At 41.0% G+C, this 21,429-nt stretch overlaps 1 protein-coding gene across 1 annotated transcript in view; it reads left to right on the top strand.

Annotated features, from left to right (window-relative positions):
* The first annotated feature begins 1,127 nt into the window (after window positions 1–1,127).
* Window positions 1,128–21,429, top strand: part of PCCA (propionyl-CoA carboxylase subunit alpha) — a 438,123-nt gene continuing 417,821 nt past the window's right edge. The window contains exons 1-2 of the mRNA XM_046664150.1: window positions 1,128–1,280; window positions 20,466–20,543. Of these exons, the coding sequence (XP_046520106.1) occupies window positions 1,176–1,280; window positions 20,466–20,543 (183 nt within the window). The 5' untranslated portion in view covers window positions 1,128–1,175. The remainder of the gene's footprint in view (window positions 1,281–20,465; window positions 20,544–21,429) is intronic.

The following is a 21,429-nucleotide window of genomic DNA, read 5'->3' as shown; positions in this document are numbered from 1 at the left end:
CTGATATCCCCAAACATTTTGTTTGTATCTCTTTTGGCATTTGCAGTCATTTCTTGCTTTGTAACCCTCTTGGGGTGATTCTGTAGGAGTAGTAAAATAGTTAAGAGCAGGGCCCCTGATACTGGTGTATTTATAGGTGAGATGACCTGATGTCTGAGGTTTGCTTTAAATACTCCAACAAAAAATAAAAAAGGGGAATACATAAAACAAGATTGACAAAATGTTGATTTGTTGAAGCCGTGTGATGGATGTTTGGGTGATCATACTACTGTTGCTCTCTTTTGTGTATGTTAAAAAATTTCCATATTATAACAAAACAAAAGCCCAGTCTCAGAAGACAGCCAGACCTTGGTTCAAACGGTAGTTTCACCATTTACTAGCTGACTGACTCTATGTAAGTTTCTCTATATGGGAATAATGTTTCTCAAATGGGGATAATGTATGGCCATTAGGGTTCTTGTAAAGATTAAATGAGACAGAATTTGAGACATCTAGTACAAGGCCTGGCCCTTAGTAGTTGTACTAATAAGGGTGCCTGCTTGCAAGCAACAGAAACTGGCTCTGGTTATGGCCAATCCTCCTGACACGCAGATACTTGCAAGGCAGAGGTAGGACTGGAGCTCGGGTCTCTGATTTCTAGACCTAGAGCGTTTTCTATGTTATCACACTTGTCTAGAACTTTTCCTTGGTTTGGTGCTTTGCAATTTATGCCGTCTAACACGCAGGAACATGGTTTGGGCACACGTCTGGAACTTAGGACACTGGGGACTGCAGGGTGGCCTTGGGTTAAGGGGTGGTTATGGGGCAGAGGTGACTCACTGACGTTTCGTGGCTGACAGCGTGTTGGTTGCTAAGTGGACGCTGGTACCCCGAGCCGGCGCGGACCAACCGTCTCGCTCACTCCGGGTCCGGCTGGCCTCGCAGCTCCTCACCGGCTCCGGGCGGGCCGCGCCGCCTGCCCGCCTGCCTGCCTCCTCTGGGTCTCAGCGCGCGCCCACTCTGCCGGCCGACTCGCGGCGCCAGCCCGGCGGCTAGTCCCGCGCTCGCCCTCGCTTGCGGCAGTGGGCGGGACCGCAGGTCCCTGGCTCGTGATTGGCCGAAGCGCTGGGGCGCCTCTTCTCCGCCCCCTTCGACGGGGTGAGAGGTCAGGGGAGCGTCGGTCGGCTGGGGCGACGATGGCGGGCGTCTGGGTGGGCGCAGCGGCGCTGGTCGCGGCCGGATGGCGTGGGCGTCGGTCGCCGCACCGGCTGATGCGGGGCGCGGCGCTGTGGACCCTGAAGGTGAGGAGGGCCGGGGCTCCGAGCCTTGCACCGCCCAGGGGTGCCCCGTGCCGCAGAGAGCGGCCCGGCGGTTCCCGGCGACAGCCGCGACCCGGTTCTGCGGCATTCGGCATTCGGCGCCTCTCCCTCCCTCTCACTGCGGGCTTCGCGCTGGAGCGGGCGGCGCGGGCGACCCCCGCTGCGGCTGGTGCTCCGGGGCTCGCGGAGGGCGGAGGGGCCCCGGGAGCAGGCGGGCTCGGGTCTCCTGCTCTCTCGGCAGCGGCTGACAGCCACCTGGCAGCGGTGTACCTGCGTGTCCGGTGCACCGGTTCTTGTGCCTTACGGTTTTGGCTTCGTCTTGAGCTTTCCAGAGTGTGTTTTTAAGGATCCTTACAGTTTCCTTTTTCTCTTGCTTCTTTCCTGCTTTGAAGGGACGCTGAATCCCTGCTGAAGTCGTTAGGATTGTGAGTTTATCTCAACTCTTAAAGTATCGTACGACGTCAGGATTGCTACTATTTACATTTGAGCTGAAAGCCTGTTTTAAATGTATTACATCACAGAGTTCTATATTTGCATCCTATGAATTTATTTTTCTTTTCTGTGTGTGTAGTGGTTAGCCTGACTTTTGTACTGTTCTAAACACGTTTTGCCCGTGTTTTGTATGTCCCAGGATTTCATGGTGGCAGCCTTGGCTCATATGTTGGAGTGTTTGTGTGTGGCTATAAACACTTTTTCTCTTCAACATGGAGTCTCTTGTAATTTCTGAGCAAAAACTACCTAACTTACCTTGTTAATAGGACTTGTAGGTCACTTGCGCAAATTCTTTAAAATGAAGTTCTCCGTGAAAACCACCTGTCATCTGGTTCAGTCTGCTTGTTAAATTTACGTTTTTTTTTTGAAGTCTTTTAAAAATTGTCATATGACTTGATTTATTGTCATTGAACTTCAGAATTGGAAGACACTTTCAAGGTCCTACCTTTTAAAGAGAAGGCAGGGGCTGGTCTGGGTGCTGGTGCTTAAATTCTGGCGCTCTGCAGTGCAGGGTTGGCAGGTTCGGATCCTGGGTGAGGACCTACACATGCCTCATAAGCCATGCTGTGGCAGTGTCCCACATATAAAACAGAGGCAGATTGGCACAGGTGTTAGCTCAGTGACAATCTTCCTCAGCTAAAAGAGGAAGATTGGCATCAGATGTTAGCTCAGGACCAAGCTTCCTCACCAAAAAATTTTAAAAAATAAAAAAGAGGAGGAAACAGGCCAGGTGAGCAGTGTGAGAGCTGGAACTGATCATGGAAATGGAAGCAAGCCTACACCTGTGTTAGCATTGTGTGATCTTCAGAGAGACTACCCTTGAAGAGCACAATGGTTTTCGTGTTGTAACCAATTTATTCTGTAATCTTTATTGTTCTTTAATTTTTTCATTTTTCTTGGCCACATCAATTGCAATTGCAAGACTCTGCTGCATTTACATAGGAGGCAGCATGGTGCAGTGGAAAGGCATGGGCTCTGGAGTCACACAGGGGCAGTATTGTATATTAGACAAGTCTCTTCACTGGCCTCAGCTTCTTCCTTTCGACTATTTTTTCCTTTCCAACAAATCTTTATGGAATGGTTCCTCTAGGGAATGAATATAGTTTCTGCTCTCTTAGAAATTTTAGTCTGTTAGGGAGAGACAAATAAGTGTAAGATGCTTTTCGGTTAGAGGTCCTGGTGTTATAAGAAAATAAAATAGAAGGATTTGACAAAGTCAAGATTTTGAGCTCTATGTCCTAGATACTGTTATGGGGCCTTACTTGAATTAATGTATCAGGATGTTTGCAACAGCCATATAATCCCCATGTACAGATGAAGAAATTGAGGCACAAAGTGTTATGTAACTTGCTCAAAACTACAGAACTAATAAGTGGCAGAGCTAGGATTTAGAACTCCAGAACCTGCATTCTTAATCATACAATACTGCCTAAAGTAAGGGAGTGTTTTCCTTTAGAAGTGAAAATTGAAACAAGTTTTGAAGGACAATGTAACTTTTCTAGGCAAAGAGAGAAGAGATGAGTATTATATGTGAGAGAGCAGCACATGCAAAGGCCCCCGGGCCAGAAGGAATGACAAGATAGAACAACTAAGAAAAGCCTTCTGAGGCTCTGGTACAGAGACTAGATGGTGCTGGGGAGGTAGGTAAGAGTCACACCATGTTGGGCCTTGTAGACCATGCTATTACTCGTATAGCATTACTCGTTCATATTAGGTTTGTTCTTTATCTTATAGCAATGGGAAGCCATTCATGTTGGAGGTGGGAAGGATTATACCGATGTATTTTAGATTGGTGGGGCTAAGACAGAGGAAAGTTATTGTACTTACTGCTATACACTTGTTGTACACTCACTGTACATTATATAAGTTTTGGTTTTTCCTACCCGGTTCTTCCTTTTAATGTATTGGCAGAGACTGCATCTTGTCTACTTCTGTGTTCTTGGCACACTGTTTGACACAATAATAGGTGCTCAATGTGTGACTGTACTGATTGGAGTTAGGTGTTTGCCAGTGAAGACTTCCTCCTGGAGGTGGAAGAATCTCTGAAGTTCACTGTCGCTTTAGGGGAACTTGAGCTGCTGGGTAGCTCCTCTCTGTGCTTCTCTTCTGTGAACTTGAAGTGTGCTCCACTGAGTCTGTATTTGAAGCAGAACTTTTGGAAGATTTTATTCCTGCCAATTCTCTCTCCACCCCTGCAAACCATTTGGTTGGTTGGAAAGCAGACTGCTAATTCTCAACTGTAGTCTAGAGAATTCTAATCATTCTTTGAAGCCAATTAACAGAATTTGTTTGCTTTTAGGATATATGTAGAGTGCACATTTTAGTCTTTCCTTATTTATTTTGTGCTTTTTAAACATATGTTGGTTAAATACCTAGTTTTTTCTTCTGTGTACATTTTTCAGTGGCTCCAGGATGTTGGGTTTAAGGTAATTGCTATAGTTTATTGAGCTTTTATACGCTTTATATGGTTTTCATATGTTATCTCTTATCCATGTAGTAACTAGGTACAGAAGCCCAGTTTTGCAGAAGAGGAAACAAAAGCTCAGAGCAGTTAAGTAACTTGCTCAAGGACCCAACTGGCTGAGGTAGAATTTGCACCTTGATGGTGGGATTCCAAAGGCTTGCTTTTCCAAGTACAGACTGTCTCTGATTGGAGTGGTGTCATTATATGAAGCATTCATGACGCTTGACTGCTTAAGCTCTGTGTTCCTTAAAATCCATGATTTTCTTTGCTAGCCATGGAAAAGAATGGTTAAACATATCCTAATGCTTTAGAATTGCCCAGAGGTAAATCTTTGCAACATGCTGATGGATTTCTGACAATCATTTGGGAGAAAAATCTTCTAAGATTATTACAGAAACCAGTTTCTGGTATAATAAAATGCTTTTGGATACTCCTGTATTTATACATTTACTTTTTGGATTTTATTCTAAAGAGGTTCAGAGCAGAGGAGTGATTGGTAAAACCCTTTTCTAAATAAAGGGGAAAGATGGTGACATTTTTGATCAAGAGAGTGAAGGAAAAGGAGTTGTTTAAATGATTTCAATTAAAAAAAATGTGGGTAATTGGGAGAACAGGGATGAAAAAGGAAATTTGGGAAGGGAAATTTTCTTTTTGGGGGGTAGAAATGTAGTTTTTCATTTTAGGTATCTGGAGTTAGATGACTACAAGAGTCTTATTGAATTTGCAGGAAGAAAGGGAAAGCAATGGCTGGTTTTTGGGTCAGTGATCTGATAAATTGAATAAATACTCAATCTTATTATCCTAAATTAGGATCTGGAAGAAGGAAGAAGAGAATAGGATTTAGAGGAATGGCTTGAGAGGAGATGGTATAGCATTTACTCGTTCATTTATCTAAAGAATTATTCATCCATTCAAAAAGTGTGTGGGGCATCTACTAAGTGTCTGGCACTGTGGTGTGCACTGAGGAGACCAGAAGAAATGAAAATATGTTCCTTCACTGGGTCCCTGGAGTAGACAGGTCAAGGGATAAAGACTGAAGGAAGAATTTGATAAGGTCTTTGGTCTTTAATGAGAATAATTTCAGTAGCATGATAAAGTATCATATGCAGAAATATTGTTTTGAAGATACTCTCCAATAGTTGAAACAAATAGGTATTTTTTTTGGAAAATGAGGATAGTATATGATTAAAAAATTAGTTTATTTTAAATGCTTATTGACTTTCATTTAAAAAAATCATAAACTGTGGTGGGATCAATATAATAAGATCAAAATAAAAGTGAATTTCAAAAGTGTTGGAAGATGTAGACATAATTTCAGTCAGGAAAACTAATACAGCATCCATGGGACACACCTGGTGGCTTAGAACAACACAAATTTATTCTCTCACAGTTGTGGAGGCTAGAAGTCTGAAATCAAGATGTCAGCAAGGCCATGCTCCTTCTGCAGGCTCTAGTGAAGAATCCTGCCTTGTCTCTTTGAGCTTCTGGTGGCTCCGGGCATTCCTCGGCTTGTGGCTGTATCACTCTAGTCTCTGCCTCTGACCTTGCAAGGCCTTCTCTTCTTTCTCCCTGTGTGTCCTCTCTTCTTCTTTCTTTTATAAGGACAGTTGTTGGATTTGGGGCCATGACACTTTCCAGTATGATTTCATCTCAAGACCCTTTTTCTAAAAATGGTCACATTCACAAGTTCCAGGACGTGCTACATCATTTTGGGGCCACTGTTCAACCCACTACACCTCTATGTGCCAGACACTGTTTAGTGGTGGGGATATAATAGTGAATGTTTCTGCCCTCCTTGTAGTTATATTTGAGTAGAGGAGACTGACAGTATTCTCATAAATACATAAGTTCAAAGAGTGGTAAGTGCTCTGAAAGGAAAAAACATAGGGTAATGGGATAGAGTGGTGGTGGTGTTGGATGAGGGGTTACCTAAGGAAAACGGGAGACATTTCTGAGCATATGGCATTTGACCAGAAAACTGACCCAGCCTACCTTGTGATGATCTGGGGGACTGTCATTCTAAGGGAAGGCCAAGGCAAAAGCTCTGAGGTGAGATTGCGTTTGGTATAATCAGGGGATGAATGTGGTCAGTGTGGTTGGAGTGAAGTGAATGAGGAGTGGAATGCTAGGTGATGAGGTAGGCAGGACAGTCTTGTAGGCCTTGTATTTGAGACGTAGCCTATTGATGGGAGTCCATTGGAGGTTTTTAAGCAAACTGGATTTATGTTTTGGAAAGACCTCTCTGACTGCTGTGTGGAGAATGTCTTAGTGGGGGCAGGGGTGGGAAGCAGGGAGACCAGTCAGGAGGCTGCTGTAGATGTTCGAGGTAGAGATAATGGTCGGGCGTTAGTGCTGGCGTTGGTGAGAGCTAGCAAGACTTTTGATATGTTTTGGAACTAGAGCCAGTAGTACTTGTTGGGTTATAAGGGAGATGTAAAGAACGAGAGGAATCAAGGACCTTTGAAAAGGTAGACACAAAAAGCCACATATTGTATGATTCCATTGATACGAAATGTCCAGAATAGGCAGAGCCATAGAGACAGAAAGTAGTTCGGTGTTTGCCAGGGGCTGGGGGAAAGGGGTCGATGGGAGAGACTGCTGACAACTAAGGGCTTTCTTTTTGGGGTGCTGAAAAAACATTCCAGAGTCAGATAGTGGTGATAATTCCACAACCTTGTGAAGATACTAAAAGTCACTGAGTTGTCTTCTTTAAAAGAATGTTTTGTTTTTCTTTTCCTCCCCAGATCCCACCAGTACATAGTTGTATATTTTAGTTGTGGGTCGTTCTAGTTGTGGCATGTGGGACGCTGCCTCAGCATGGCCTGATGAGCGGTGCCGTGTCCGCGCCCAGGATCCGAACTGGTGAAACCCTGGGCCACCGAAGCGGAGCGCGCGAACTTAACCACTCGGCCATGGGGCCGGCCCCTAAGGAATGAGTTTTATGGTTTGTGAATTATATCGCAATTAAAAAAAAAAGTGACCCTTAAGTTGTTGACCTAAGCTGCTGGGTGTGGTAAGTTCTTTGTGATAGGGAAGGCTGAGGCTTGGGACAGAAGATCAAGACAATTGTTACATTAAAATAATTTGATTGAATTTATAAAACATAGAGCAGTGGGTGATCTTATTTGTTGTTTGTGGGGTCACGTAATGAATGTGTTAAAGGAGAAGTAGTGAGAAAACACCTTCTCAGGTTCATAGATGATTTTGGTGTTACTGAAAATGGCAAAGGCGGAGGAAAGCTGTGTGCACATTTAGTCATCAAAGTGCCTTCAAATGATTCTCATTTTTACAGCTGAGGTAAGTAACTTGCCCAAGGTCGCACAACAATTAAGTGGTAGATTGAGGATTCAAACTCAGATCTGAGTCAACACCTTTGTTATACCATATTAGCAAACTTAGTAAAAAGAGAAATGGCAAATTTATACATCTTGGGCACAAAAACTAGTCTGAGCTTCATAGCAGTCATGGAAAAGAGGGAGGTGGTAGGTCATAGAGCTGTCCCTGTCTTATAGTAAGGAGCCTTCGTTCTTCAGGACAAACAAGCCTTGTCCTGGCGTTGAATGCATAGAATACATTATATAAGGGCAACTAGCAATCCAATAAATAACTTCTTTGTTACTTGTTTTACACAAAAATACAGTGATATTTCCCATCTCATTGGTTGCTGTTAATCTGGCACTTTGTGCAAGTTACAGTTGTGTGAAACAGTTCTGTGGAGGTGGGATGGTTAGGTTTCCTAGAAGCAGAGCCTGAAGGGGATTTTGTGCAGGTAGTGGTCAAGAGAAGAGTGAAGGAAGGAGGATAGAGCAGGGGGGAAAAAGCTGAGCAAGGATGGGGTCCCAGCTGGAAACTAGCTTCAGTGTCATCCCCCAGGGGAGCTCTGGAGCAGTAGTTCTCAAAGTGGGGACCACAGCCAGCTTGTCAGAAATGCAGATTTTCTGGGCCCTCCAGACCTGCCAAGTTAGGAACAGAGGAGGTGGAGCCCAGCACAGTGAGGTCTGAGAAGCACTGCTGCAGATCAGCCCTGTCGAATGAAAGTACAATGCGAGCTGCAAATGTAATTTAAAATTTACTAGCACTCACCTTAAAAAGGTGAAATTAATATTGATATATTTTATTTAATCCAATATATTAAAAATACTATTTTGACATGTAAATATAAAAATTAATGAGGTCTTTTTTTTGTGTTTAGTCTTCAAATCTGGTGTGTATTTTACACTTGGAGCACACTGGAATTTGGACTGGCACATTTCAAGTGCTTGGTAGCCACATGTGGCTAGTGGCTGCCATATTGGACAGCCAACTCTAAAGCTCAGATTGCACTACCAAATTGGTCACACGTTGAGGTGAGGGGGCCCACCTTTTGAGCCCCAGGTCAGTCATTGGCTATGAGGTGGGGAGAGGGGTAGCTCCCTGGCTTGATGGAGAACTCCTGTCTGGTTGAGGTAGATGGGCCAGACTAGGGAGCAGGTGTGTGCTATGAGTAGTCAGCACACCAGCTGGGAACGCGGTGCTGACTGGCAAAGAGGCTCTGAATGGACACCAACAGCATACGCTACAGGTGGAGTGGGAGGAATGGCCTGGTAGGGGAGCTGTGGTGGAATGATGAAGTTTTAGAGTTGAAGAATGTAGTTTCCTGGTGCTCTAGCTTACTATGGAGGCAGAGCCAGAGAATCTTGAGATTTGATCGTTTCTCTCCAGTATTAGGTATTTTGCTTAGCTTTTAACAGAAGGTCTTGGCTGACAGTTAAAGGTTGGGATGGCTAGTGAGGTTCAGAAGACTAGATAGTCACTGTCTGTTTGAAAGAAAAGCTGTGCTTAAGTGAAAAAGCCTGACTTACATTAGTGTTTTTAGAAGGCATTCTGTCAGAAGGTCACTCTGGGTCTGTTAAAATGCTGAAATAAAGACTCAGCTGCTGTCCCGAGCTCTGTGCCGTGAAACGTGGAAGAGAGGACCTGTGCTCAGAAATTTTGAAGATGAAGCACTAATGTTGACTTTTACTGTGATAAGATGATGTCATGGCTCTATTAATCCAGTTTTGAGGATAGTTTCTTCTTTGAGGTAGAATGCATCCTGATGATGAATTACTCTGGCAATGGAATTGTTTTAGTATTATTCCCCTGAATGCTACTGTGGATATGTTAAGAATAACAGTAGTTTTGTGTTTTGCAGAATTAGTGTTTAGATTGTTCTTTGACATAATTCCTACTGGATTTACCAGTTTGGGCTTTCATATGAGGTCATGTGTAGAATGTGAAAATAGATGCTATCTGAGCTTAGAAAAGGATATTCAGTTCCCTGTTGTTCCAACAATGGCTGGAAGGCATGCATCCATTTTGTCTAAGAGCTATACCATTTCCCCCTTTTTTGGTTAATAGTTATTGTGTGCTTACTGTAACGTATGCAAAACTGTGCTAGGCATTTTGCACACTCTGATTTAATCCTCATAGCAGCCTTATGTCCTAAGTAAGTACTGTTATTATGTCGAGTTTACATGAGGAAATTTCCTATATATTTAAGAAATGTCAGAGCCAACATTTGAACCCAGGTCCGAATCTGTCTGAGTCTGGACCAGTGCTCTTAATTACTACGTTATTACTCTAATGGTAACTCTCAAATGGTCTGGTATAATTTTAAGAAAGAAGGGGAGAACGGCATAATTGGATTTAGTTTTTGGGTAATATCTTACGTTTCCTTGTTGCTTTACAGTTTATCAAGGCTGATTTGGTCCTTTACCACCTCTGTAGGAAAGCATGGGAAGTGTCGTCACCTACATCTTATAGATGGAAACTAGGATCCAGAGAAATTATTTGCTCGATGTTACGTAGCTACGAAGCAGTGGAGCAAAGAGTTGACCCAGGTCTGTGACTCTGAGGTCATGTTACTTCCCATGTGCCATGCTCTTAGCAGGGATTTCCTTTCTAAGTGTGGAAAATGTAGGAAATCTTTATTCTTGCAGAAGAGAACCAATGGCAGTATGTTGTTGGGAAGTCATTTTGCACTTACAGCCCTTTCTCTTTTTGGCTCTGGTAGGCTAAACAGTCTTTATAGATGGAGTTGATTAAAGTTTTTCCTAGAACGCCTGTTGCTAGGAAGTGTCTTAAAAGAATTTTGGACTGGGCTTGTAGCCAGTTTGTGATATGCTTAACAAAACCAATATGTTAAAATTCTGTGTGGAGGTCCAAATTAGCAGATTTCTACAAGCTTGTTTTGTGCATTAAAAAAATTTTCTGTTGTAGCTCTACAAAATTGCCTAATGTTTGACCTATATTCTTCATAAGTTTGAACTTTTCATGAAGGTCCGCCAGGAGTAAACAGGAACAGAGAGCCTTTGTGGGGCCGACTGCAGATCAGTGCAGACTGGCTGGGGGACCCGCCCAGACCCTTGTTTCTGGGTAGCAGTTGTTCTGTTGTTATGGTTCTGTCTGCTTGTACCATTTCCACTTCTAGTTACTTGGCTAACCAGGGGCGTCTGTGTATTTAAAAGTTTGGGGTGCATTATCACAAATTCACACGTGTACACACTGTATGCTTTTCTTTTTGATAATGGTGGCAAAATACAGTCTGTTAGATCTTCAGAATCAATTTTTTTAGAATCAATTTTTAAATAGTAATAAAAAGATTCTGAAAAACCAGTTTGATCAGTCACATGTGCTACAGCGCCTGCGTTTTGTCCAGGTGTAACTTGTAGTAGAGTTCATTAGTTTTAAGAACTGTGTGGTGTAGACGTTTTTTATTCTAGTTTTATGTTATTGGTAGTTTTCTCAAAGTAAATGTAGTTTACATTGAGTCAGCTGACCCAAGCCTTTCTCAGAGCTTGGCCACTTAGAAATTTCCGAATTGTTCTGGGATAGAAACTCTCTCCCCTATTGGGCCAAATTTAGCTTAGTCCATTCTTCATGAGCCCATCTAATGAGATAGAGTCCTGAGGTTTTTATTCCAAAAGATATCCTAGAAACTTAATGCGTAATTCAGATTTATTGAAATCTATGAAACTAGCTCTATTTCTGCCAAGTAGCTCTGCGTGTTTGTTATTCTCAGAGTGATTCACCAGTGAGATCTGAGTCCCCATATTCTTGGCCCACATGTTCAGTTTGGATTATCTCCGTAATTCAACTTCAGTAATAGCCAGAGGCTTGCACACGTTAGATACCCCGGTCCTCAGCTCTTGTTTTTTTAGTAATAGTGGTTTAGGTTAGTAAGGGACCTTAGAGGACAGTCATCTAAGCTTTCATTTCTTAGCAGAGAGCAGAAGGGTTTGCTCAAGTCATGGAAATAGTGTCAGGCTGAGTTAGGATTAGAACTCAGGTCCCTTGATTTCCTCTCTCAGTTCTCTCCCAGGTGGTATGCTGCTTTTGGAAGCGTTCCCTTCACCAGACATAAACATCACTGTTTATTCTCTCTCTCCAAAGCTAATTAGAATGCCTAAAATGTCCATCTCAGGTTGTGTTTTTCTCTAGAGGACACCCATTTGGTTTTTGCCGCCAGGAGTAAGTTAAACCCTTTAATTGGTAGTGATTAAACACTCATCTATGATTTTGCCTTTTGTAAAAGGATATGTTGACGTGTTGCTGGGATAGACCATTATGTGCCTGACAGTATTAGGGAGAATTTGTGAAAATGTAAACTACTTTGTTGTTCTATTTTGTAGAATTGAGAGGAAGCTGTTATGCCATTTACTTTCTCATGTAAATATTCTGCTGCTACTTTGCAGCAGAATAAGTGTGAGAAATTCCCAGGTAGCTTTTGCTTTTTTTAATTCTTAGTGTTTGTTTTCTGCATTGGCTGAGGCTCTAAACACTAGACATGATTTTTAGGGGAAGGATTATTTGTTAAGTTCAATATAGGAGTAAAGTGGCTAAATTATAGCTATTCTGCTGAAAGCAGTGGAAGACTGAATTTTTATTTGAACACAGGGAGTGGTGAGACCTTGGTAAATTGTTTTCTCATCCGAAATCATATCTTCGCATAGACAATGGTGTTAATGTGGGTGGTACCGTTATTTTTATTATCTCAAAATAAAAAAATTCAGAGTGCTTTGAATAAATCTATGCATAAACCTTGTAACCATTACAGCCTAGCTCTGTGACTTTTGAAAAATTAAAATTCTCAAGACTCATTTTTCTAATTTTGTTTTTGCTTGAGGAAGATTTGGCCTGAGCTAACATCTGTGCCCATTTTCCTCTATTTTGTATGTGGGTCACCACCACAATATGTCTGTCTGCCAATGAGTGCTGTAGGTCTGCACCTGGGAACCTCACCTGGGCCACCGAAGTGGAGCGTGCCGAACTTAACCACTGGGCCAGGAGGTCAGCCCCTCATTTTTCTCATTCTCAAAATTAGGGCTAATACTCTTGAACTCATAGGGATGCTTGAAGGAATGTGAGAGAGTTTTGGCCTTAAAAGGGACACAGTAATCAAGTTAATTTTCTTCCATTCCCAATTCATTGTTCTTCTCTGCTCTTTACTTGGTAGTGTGAAGGCTTTATTCTGTGAAGTGTATCTTTCATATCTATTACCTTCACTTTTTTTGTTTTCTTTAAAGGACACGAATTTTTTTTGTTGTTTGCTTTTTTTATTAAGATTATGATACTTTACAACTTTGTGAAATTTCAGTTGTACCTTATTGTTAGTCATGTTGTGGGTACACCACTTCACCCTTTGTGCCCTCCCCCCACCCCCCCTTCCCCTGGTAACCACCAATCAGTTCTTCTTGTCTATATGTTAACTTCCACTTATGAGTGGAGTCATACAGAGTTCGTCTGTCTCTGTCCAGCTTATTTCACTGAACATAATGCCCTCAAGGTCCATCCATGTTGATGTGAATGGGATGATTTTGTCCTTTTTTATGGCTGAGTAGTATTCCATTGTATATATATATATATATATATATATATATATATATATATATACACACACACCCTATCTTCTTTATCCAATCATCAGTTGCTGGGCATTTAGGTTGGTTCCATGTCTTGGCTATTGTAAATAATGCTGCGATGAACATGGGGTGCATGGGACTCTTGGAATTGCTGATTTCAGGTTCTTAGGATAGATACCCAGTAGTGGGATGGGTGGGTCATAAGATATTTCTATTTTTAACTTTTTGAGAAAGCTCCATACTGTTTTCCATAGTGGCTGCACCAGTTTGCATTCCCACCAGCAGTGTATGAGGGTTCCTTTTTCTCCACAACCTCTCCAACATTTGTCACTCTTGATTTTGGATATTTTTGCCATTCTAACAGGTGTAAGGTGATATCTTAGTGTAGTTTTGATTTGCATTTCCCTGATGATTAGTGATGATGAGCATCTTTTCATGTGTCTACTGGCCATCCTTGTATCTTCTTTGGAGAAATGTCTGTTCATATCCCCTGCCCATTTTTTGATCGGGTTGTTTGATTTTTTGTTGTTGAGCCGTTTGAGTTCTTTATATATTACGGAGATTAACCCTTTGTCGGATAAGTAACTTGTAAATATTTTTTCCCAATTAGTGGGCTGTTTTTTTGTTTCAATCCTGTTTTCCCTTGCCTTGAAGAAGCTCTTTAGTCTGATGAAGTCCCATTTGTTTATTCTTACTATTGTTTCCCTCGTCTGAGGAGTCATGGTGTCCGAAAAGATTCTTTTGAAACTCATGTCAAAGAGTGTACTGCCTATATTCTCTTCTAGAAGACTTATTGTTTCAGGCCTGATCTTTAGGTCTTTGATCCATTTTGAGTTTATTTTGGTGAATGGTGAAAAAGAATAGTCAATTTTCGTTCTTTTACATGTGGCTGTCCAGTTTTCCCAGCACCATTTTTGAAGAGACTTTCTTTTCTCCATTGTAGGCCCTCAGCTCCTTTGTCAAAGATAAGCTGTCCATAGATGTGTGGTTTTATTTCTGGGCTTTCAATTCTGTTCCATTGATCTGTGCACCTGTTTTTGTACCAGTACCATGCTGTTTTGATTACTGTATCTTTGTAGTATGTTTTGAAATCAGGGATTGTGATGCCTCCAGCTTTGTTCTTCTTACTCAGGATTGCTTTAGCAATTTGGGATTTTTTCTTGCCCCACATGAATTTTAGGATTCTTTGTTCAATTTCTGTAAAGAATGACATTGGGATTCTGATTGGGATAGCGTTGAATCTGTAGATTGCTTTAGGTAGTATGGACATTTTAACTATGTTTATTCTTCCAATCCGTGTGCGTGGAATGTCTTTCCATCTCCTTATGTCGTCATCAATTTCTTTCAGGAAAGTCTTGTAGTTTTCATTGTATAGGTCTTTCACTTCCTTGGTTAAATTTATCCCAAGGTATTTTATTCTTTTTGTTGCGATTGTGAATGGGATTGAGTTCTTGAGTTCTTTTTCTGTTAGTTCATTGTTAGAGTATAGAAATGCTACGGATTTATGTATGTTGATTTTATACGCTGCAACTTTGCTGTAGCTGTTGATTGTTTCTAATAGTTTTCCTATGGATTCTTTGGGGTTTTCTATATATAAGATCCTGTCATCTGCAAACATCAAGAGTTTTACTTCTTCATTGCCTATTTGGATTCCTTTTATTTCTTTTTCCTGCCCAATTGCTCTGGCCAACACCTCCAGTACTGTGTTGAATAGGAGTGGTGAAAGTGGGCATCCTTGTCTTGTTCCTGTTCTCAGAGGGATGGCTTTCAGTTTTTGTCTCTTGAGTATGATGTTGGCTGTGGGTTTGTCATATATGGCCTTTATTATGTTGAGGTACTTTCCTTCTGTACCCAGTTTATTGAGGGTTTTTATCATAAATGGATGTTGGATCTTGTTGAATGCTTTCTCTGCATCTATTGAGATGATCATGTGGTTTTTGTTTCTCATTTTGTTAATGTAGCGTATCACGTTGATTGACTTGCGGATGTTGAACCATCCCTGTGTCCCTGGTATAAATCCCACTTCATCATGATGTGTAATCTTTTTGATGTATTGCTGTATTTGGCTTGCCAGAATTTTGTTGAGGATTTTTGCATCTATGTTCATCAGTGATCTTGGCCTGTAGTTTTCCTTCTTTGTGTTGTCCTTGTCAGGTTTGGGGATCAGAGTGATGTTGGCTTCAAAGAATGTGTTAGGGAGTGCTCCATCTTCCTCAATTTTCTGGAATAGTTTGAGAAGGATAGGTATTAAATCTTCTTTGAATGTTTGGTAGAATTCTCCAGAGAAGCCGTCTGGTCCTGGATTCTTATTTTTGGGGAGGTTTTTGATTACTATTTCTATTTCTTTACTTGTGATTGGTCTATTCAGATTCTCTATTTCTTCCTGATTCGGTTTGGGGAGGTTGTAAGAGTCTAGGAGTTTATGCATTTCTTCTAGGTTGTTCAATTTGTTGACATATAGTTTTTCATAGTATTCTCTTATGATCCCTTGTATTTCTTCGGTATCCATTGTGATTTCTCCTCTCTCATTCCTAATTTTATTTATTTGAGACTTCTCTTTTTTTTTTTTTGTGAGTCTGGCTAAGGGTTTGTTGATTTTGTTAATTTTTTCAAAGAACTAACTCTTTGTTTCATTGATCCTTTCTACTGTCTTTTTTGTTTCAATATCGTTTATTTCTTCTCTAATTTTTGTTATTTCCCTCCTCCTACTGACTTTGGGCTTTGTTTGTTCTTCTTTTTCTAGTTCTGTTAGGTGTCGTTTGAGGTTGCTTATGTGAGATTTTTCTTGTTTATTGAGGTGGGCCTGTATTGCAATGAATTTCCCTCTTAGGACTGCTTTTGCTGCGTCCCAAATGAGTTGGTATGGCATGTTTTCATTTTCATTTGTCTCCAGATAATATTTGATTTCTTCAATAATCCATTGTTTGTTCAGTAGCATGTTGTTTAGTCTCCACATTTTTGCCCCTTTCCCAGCTTTATTCTTGTAGTTGATTTCTAGTTTCATAGCATTATGATCAGAAAAGATGCTTGATATTATTTCAACTATCTTGTATTTATTGATGCTTGCTTTGTTTCCCAGAATATGGTCTGTCCTTGAGAATGTTCCATGCGCACTTGAGAAGAATGTGTAACCTGCTATTTTTGGATGAAATGTTCTATATGTATCTATTAAGTCCGTCTGGTCTAATTTTTCATTTAATTCTATAATTTCCTTGTTGATATTCTGTCTGGATGATCTATCTATTGGTGTTAGTGGGGTGTTGAGGTCCCCTACTATTATTGTATTGTTGATATCTCCTTTTAGTTCTATTAAGAGTTGCTTTACAAATTTTGGTGCTCCTGTGTTGGGTGTGTATATATTTATAAGTGTTATGTCATCTTGGTGGAGTGTCCTTTTTATCATTATATACTGTCCCTCTTTGTCTTTCGTTATTTGTTTTGCTTTGAAGTCTACTTGGTCTGATATTAGTATAGCGACACCTGCTTTCTTTTGTTCACTATTAGCTTGGAGTATTGTCTTCTATCCCTTTACTCTGAGTCTTTGTTTGTCTTTGGGGCTGAGGTGTGTTTCCTGGAGGCAGCATATTGTTGGGTCTTGTTCTTTGATCCATCCTGCCCCTCTGTGTCTTTTGATTGGAGAGTTCAATCCATTTACATTTAGAGTGATTATCGAAATGTGGGGGCCTCCCGCTGCCATTTTATCTCTTGTTTTCCGGTTCTCTTGCATTTCCTTTGTTTCTCATTCCATGATTTTTGGATTACTAATTCAGGTATGTAAATTTCTATATTGGGTTTGTCTTATTTGTAATTTGTGTCTTTATTCTCATTTGTTTAGTGGTTACCAGGTGGTTTGTATAAAACATCTCAGATGAGATAGTCCATTTTCTGATAGCCTCTTATTTCCTTGAATTAAAACATTCTATCCCTTTTCTCTTCCCTCTCTAGGTTATTGTTCTCAGATTTTTTTTTATCTCTTCTTTCTTGTGTTGTGAGTTTGTGGTTAAAATGACAGAGTTGTTTATTCTTGGTGTTTCCCTTCCTTTTATCTTTAATGTTTCATTTAACTTTTGCTAACCTGTTCTGATGGAGAACTGCTACTTTCTGTTATTGTCCTTCTACTTATCTGCTTTGCTCTTGGTTTTGTAACCCCTTTCCTTTTTTTGATTTTTCAGGTATGAGGGTTTTCCTGAGCATTTCTTGAAGAGGAGATTTTGTGGCAATGAACTCTCTTAACTTTTGTTTATCTGGGAAAGTTTTTATTTCTCCATCGTATTTGAAGGATATTTTCACTGGGTAGAGTATTCTTGGCTGCAGGTTTTTGTCCTTCAGAGTTTTGAATATATCATTCCACTCTCTTCTAGCCTGTAAAGTTTCTGCTGAGAAATCTGCTGATAGCCTTATGGGGGTTCCTTTGTAGGTTATTTTCTTGTGCCTGGCTGCCCTTAGTATTTTCTCTTTGTCATTGACTTTTGCCAGCTTCACTACTATATACCTTGGGGTTGGTCTTCTTACATTGATAAAGTTTGGAGATGTATTGGCTTCTGTCACATGAAGTTCCATCTCTCTCCCCAGGTTTGGGAAGTTCTCAGCCATTATTTCTTTGAACAGGCTTTCTGCCCCCTTCTACTGTTCTCCCTCTGGTATACCTATAATCCTTATCTTGCATCTCCTAATTGTGTCTGATAATTCTCGGAGTGTTTTTTCATTTCTTTTTAGTCTTAGTTCTCTCTCCTCCTCTGCCTGCAGCATTTCTATATTCCTGTCCTCCAAATTGCTAATTCTGTCCTCCATATTATCAGCCCTACTGTTCAGAGAGTCCAGATTTTTCTTAATCTCCTCCATTGTGTTCTTCATTTCCAGTATTTCTGTTTGGTTCTTCTTTATGGTATCAAACTCTTTTGTGACATAGCTCCTGAACTCGTTGAGTTGTCTATCTGTATTCTCTTTTAACTCAGTGAGTTTTTTAATAATGGCTGTTTTGAAGCCATCATCATTTAGGTTATAGATTTCATTGTCTTTGGGATTGTTTTCTGGGTATTTGTCATTTTCCTTCTGTTCTGGAGATTTAATATATTTTTTCATACTGCTTGATGGCGTAGATTTGTGCCTCCGCATAGAGATACAGTTTAGTTACTGCTTCCACTTGTTTCTGCTGGTGTGTCGGGGGGAGCAGCTGTTTAGATTACACCAACCAGGAACCCTCTCAGCTGTTGCTAACTGGGCCTGGGCCCCTCCTCGTAGTCTCAGTGGTCCTCTGGGGTCCCTCTTCAGCTGTGGGGTCAGTCGTAAGGGTGCTTCAGACTGCTGGTGCCTACTGTTGCAGACCGCCTAGATGTGCTCCCTCCTTAGGGTCTGCAGTGGTGTATGGGCTTTCCCAGCGGCCGGGAGCAGGATCACCTATATTTGCAGCTCTGTCACTGTCGGAGCCCACAAAATCTCACTTGTCCACTATAGGCCACAGCAGAGCTATGGGTATCTTCTGCTGTTTGTGGTTAGCTCACCTAGCTATGTTACTTTTTCCCCTGGGCCTTCCACCCTTGTGATTGCTCGGCGGGATCTCTCTACTATTGCTGTGCAGAGGCTTTCACTGAGGCTGCTGTGAGACTGTAGCTTTCCTCCCGGGCCATGGAGCCGGGCTGCTGGAACTCCACCCAGCCCGAGTCCTCTCCCAGGGGATCTCTGGGAGCCCCTTGCCCTGTCTGTGGGACATCCGGAGTCTGTGAGTCCAGTGGTGGCTGGCTGACTGCTGCCCTGCCCAGGATTCTCCTCGGGACCCTCCTGGTGTTCCGAATGCTGGGTGGGGCCTCTCCACTAATGGCGAGCAGAGGCTTTCCCTGCTGCTGGTGCGGGACCCTGGAGTTTCCCTCTGGGCTTAGGTGTAATCGTGGGGGGCTTAGGTAGGGCTGTAGTCACCTGTTTCCACCATCGCTTCTCTGGTGTGCGCACACTCCTGCCCTTGGTGTGTGGCGATGCTATGGGGGAGTCTGCTGGAAGAAAGCCGCTTGCAGGTACTAGGCTGTTTGGGGGCCAGGGGTCGGAGAGTTTTCACCTATCTCCACCTCCTCCTGGGGGGAGGTCTGTCCGCCTTCCGATGTATAGCAGCACGGGTCTCTCAGGCGTCCTGAGATGCTATATGGATATCCTTTGTTAAGCGATGAATGTCCAATTAGTTGTAGATTCGAAGGGGGAGAGACAAAGAAGACTACTCACTCCGCAATCTTGGTGACGTCTCTTATTACCTTCACTTTTGTGTAAAGATTACATTTTGTAATTTGGGGCTTGATTCTTTAAAAAAAATAATTGTACAAATATTTGAATTCATTTTAAGATATTTGAGTTGTTCTCTTAGAAAGTTCTAAGAGGTTACGGTATCTATTGCCTTTTGCTCCTCACCCCCCCCCTTTTTTTTGGTCCAGCTTTATCAGTAACTACTGGGTAAATTAGTCTCTTAAACTTTGGCTGTAATTTTCATTAGTTATTATTCTTAATGTTTTAAAGCCTTAAGATACACTTTCTCCACAAACATTTGTATTAGAACAATAGAAACATAATGAATTAGAAGTGAACTTGATTATTAGTATTGCCTTTTCACTTTTGTCTGCCAAACCACTTTTATACCAGAAAAAGTAAAATAAAAAATCATATTCAGGGGCCAGCCCGGTGGCACAGTGGTTAAGTGTGCACGTTCTGCTTCGGTGGCCTGGGGTTTGCTTGTTCGGATCCTGGGTGTGGACTTCTGCACTGCTTGTCAAGCCATGCTGTGGCAAGCGTCCCACATATAAAAGGTAGAGGAAGATGGGCACAGATGTTACCTCAGAGCCAGTCTTCCTCAGCAAAAAAGAGGAGGATTGGTGGCAGATGTTAGCTCAGGGCTAATCTTCCTCAAAAAAAAAAAAAAAAGGAAATCATAAGACATCAACAAATAAAAAATAACATTTTATTATTTTCTGGTCACTGTTATAATTGAAGCTCCTTGAAGGCCAAGACTTGTTTTATGTTGTATAAAGTTCTGTGTGGTATGTGACATTCTGATCCTGCCATTTGAGTCTGCATGATCAGAAAGACTTTACTTCAAATTTTGCTTGACTCGTTGACTTCTTTTGTTATACTTTTCTGGAGATTATTTCCCTGCCTTTGATTTCTTTTGTGTGCCAAGGGGATGTGTCTGTAGTTATGATTTACCTTCCATAGTTATGGCATGTTGCTTAGAACTACATATATTGATTGATAAAACATTTTAGCTAGAAGCATACTGGGTGAATTACCCTGAAAAAATATTTTTAAAACTCATGTAAGTATCTGTAATTTATTTCACTTTTTTTTTTGTAGGATGTTCCACACTATTCAAGACAGTGCTTAATGGTGTCCCGTAGTCTCTGTTCAGCAAGATGTGATTCTAATGAAAAAGTAAGTATTTAAAAAATACTCTCAACAGCTAAGTTATAAGGGTTTTACTTCCTTGTCTCCACACTATGTTCAGTGGACAAATTAAATTTTATTAATGCTGTGTAATTATTTATTCCTCTGAAATCATAGGTTTTATAGGTGCTTAATTTTTGTTCCTTCTTTCATTGTGGGCCACAACCTGAATCATCAATTTTGTATTTGTATGTATACCAAAAAGTAAATAAATTTACAATGTATTTCCCTTGTTTTTAGCAGAATAACTAATACAACATTCTTTCTTAAAGACTCAGAGATTGAGAGATTTTGATTAGACTAGATTTTTTTCATTTACTTAATATTTATATGATTTACTTTGATTGAAGGCAGCTATGTGTATTGTAAATTTTGGGACAAGGGAATTCCAATTAAAATCCTGGTATATGGTAATGTTTCAGCCTTGTAGTAGGAGAGATAAAGGGACTAGAAGTGGTGTTTGGAGATAAAACATGATTTAGTGACAATGAGGCTTCAAAGAGGGAGGAAGAAGAGTTTGGTTAGGAAGAGATGGTTCAAGTTGAATGTCCTGAAAGTAGACTGATCTGAATGATTATGTGAGTATGAAATAGCTGAGATTTCTTCTAAATCATCTGCTAAACTACACAAAACTACTCAAGAATCTGGAGACTTGGAGAAAGAAAGAATCTGCAGCAGAGCGGTCCAATAGAAACAATGTGAGACACAACTGCAGGGTACATCTAAGTTTAAAGTTACTAATAGCCACATTAAAAAAATAAAAAGAAATCAAGTTAAATTAATTTTAGTAATATATTTTATTTAGCTCAATACCTAAAATGTTGTTTCAACATATAATCAATATAAAAAGTATCAGTGAGATTCTTTACTTTCT

The sequence above is a fragment of the Equus quagga genome, chromosome 6 (assembly GCF_021613505.1).
Source record: "Equus quagga isolate Etosha38 chromosome 6, UCLA_HA_Equagga_1.0, whole genome shotgun sequence".
NCBI classification, from domain to species: Eukaryota; Metazoa; Chordata; class Mammalia; order Perissodactyla; family Equidae; genus Equus; species Equus quagga.
Note: the sequence above shows the minus strand (reverse complement) of the source record. Positions and strands in the feature narration are given on the sequence as shown.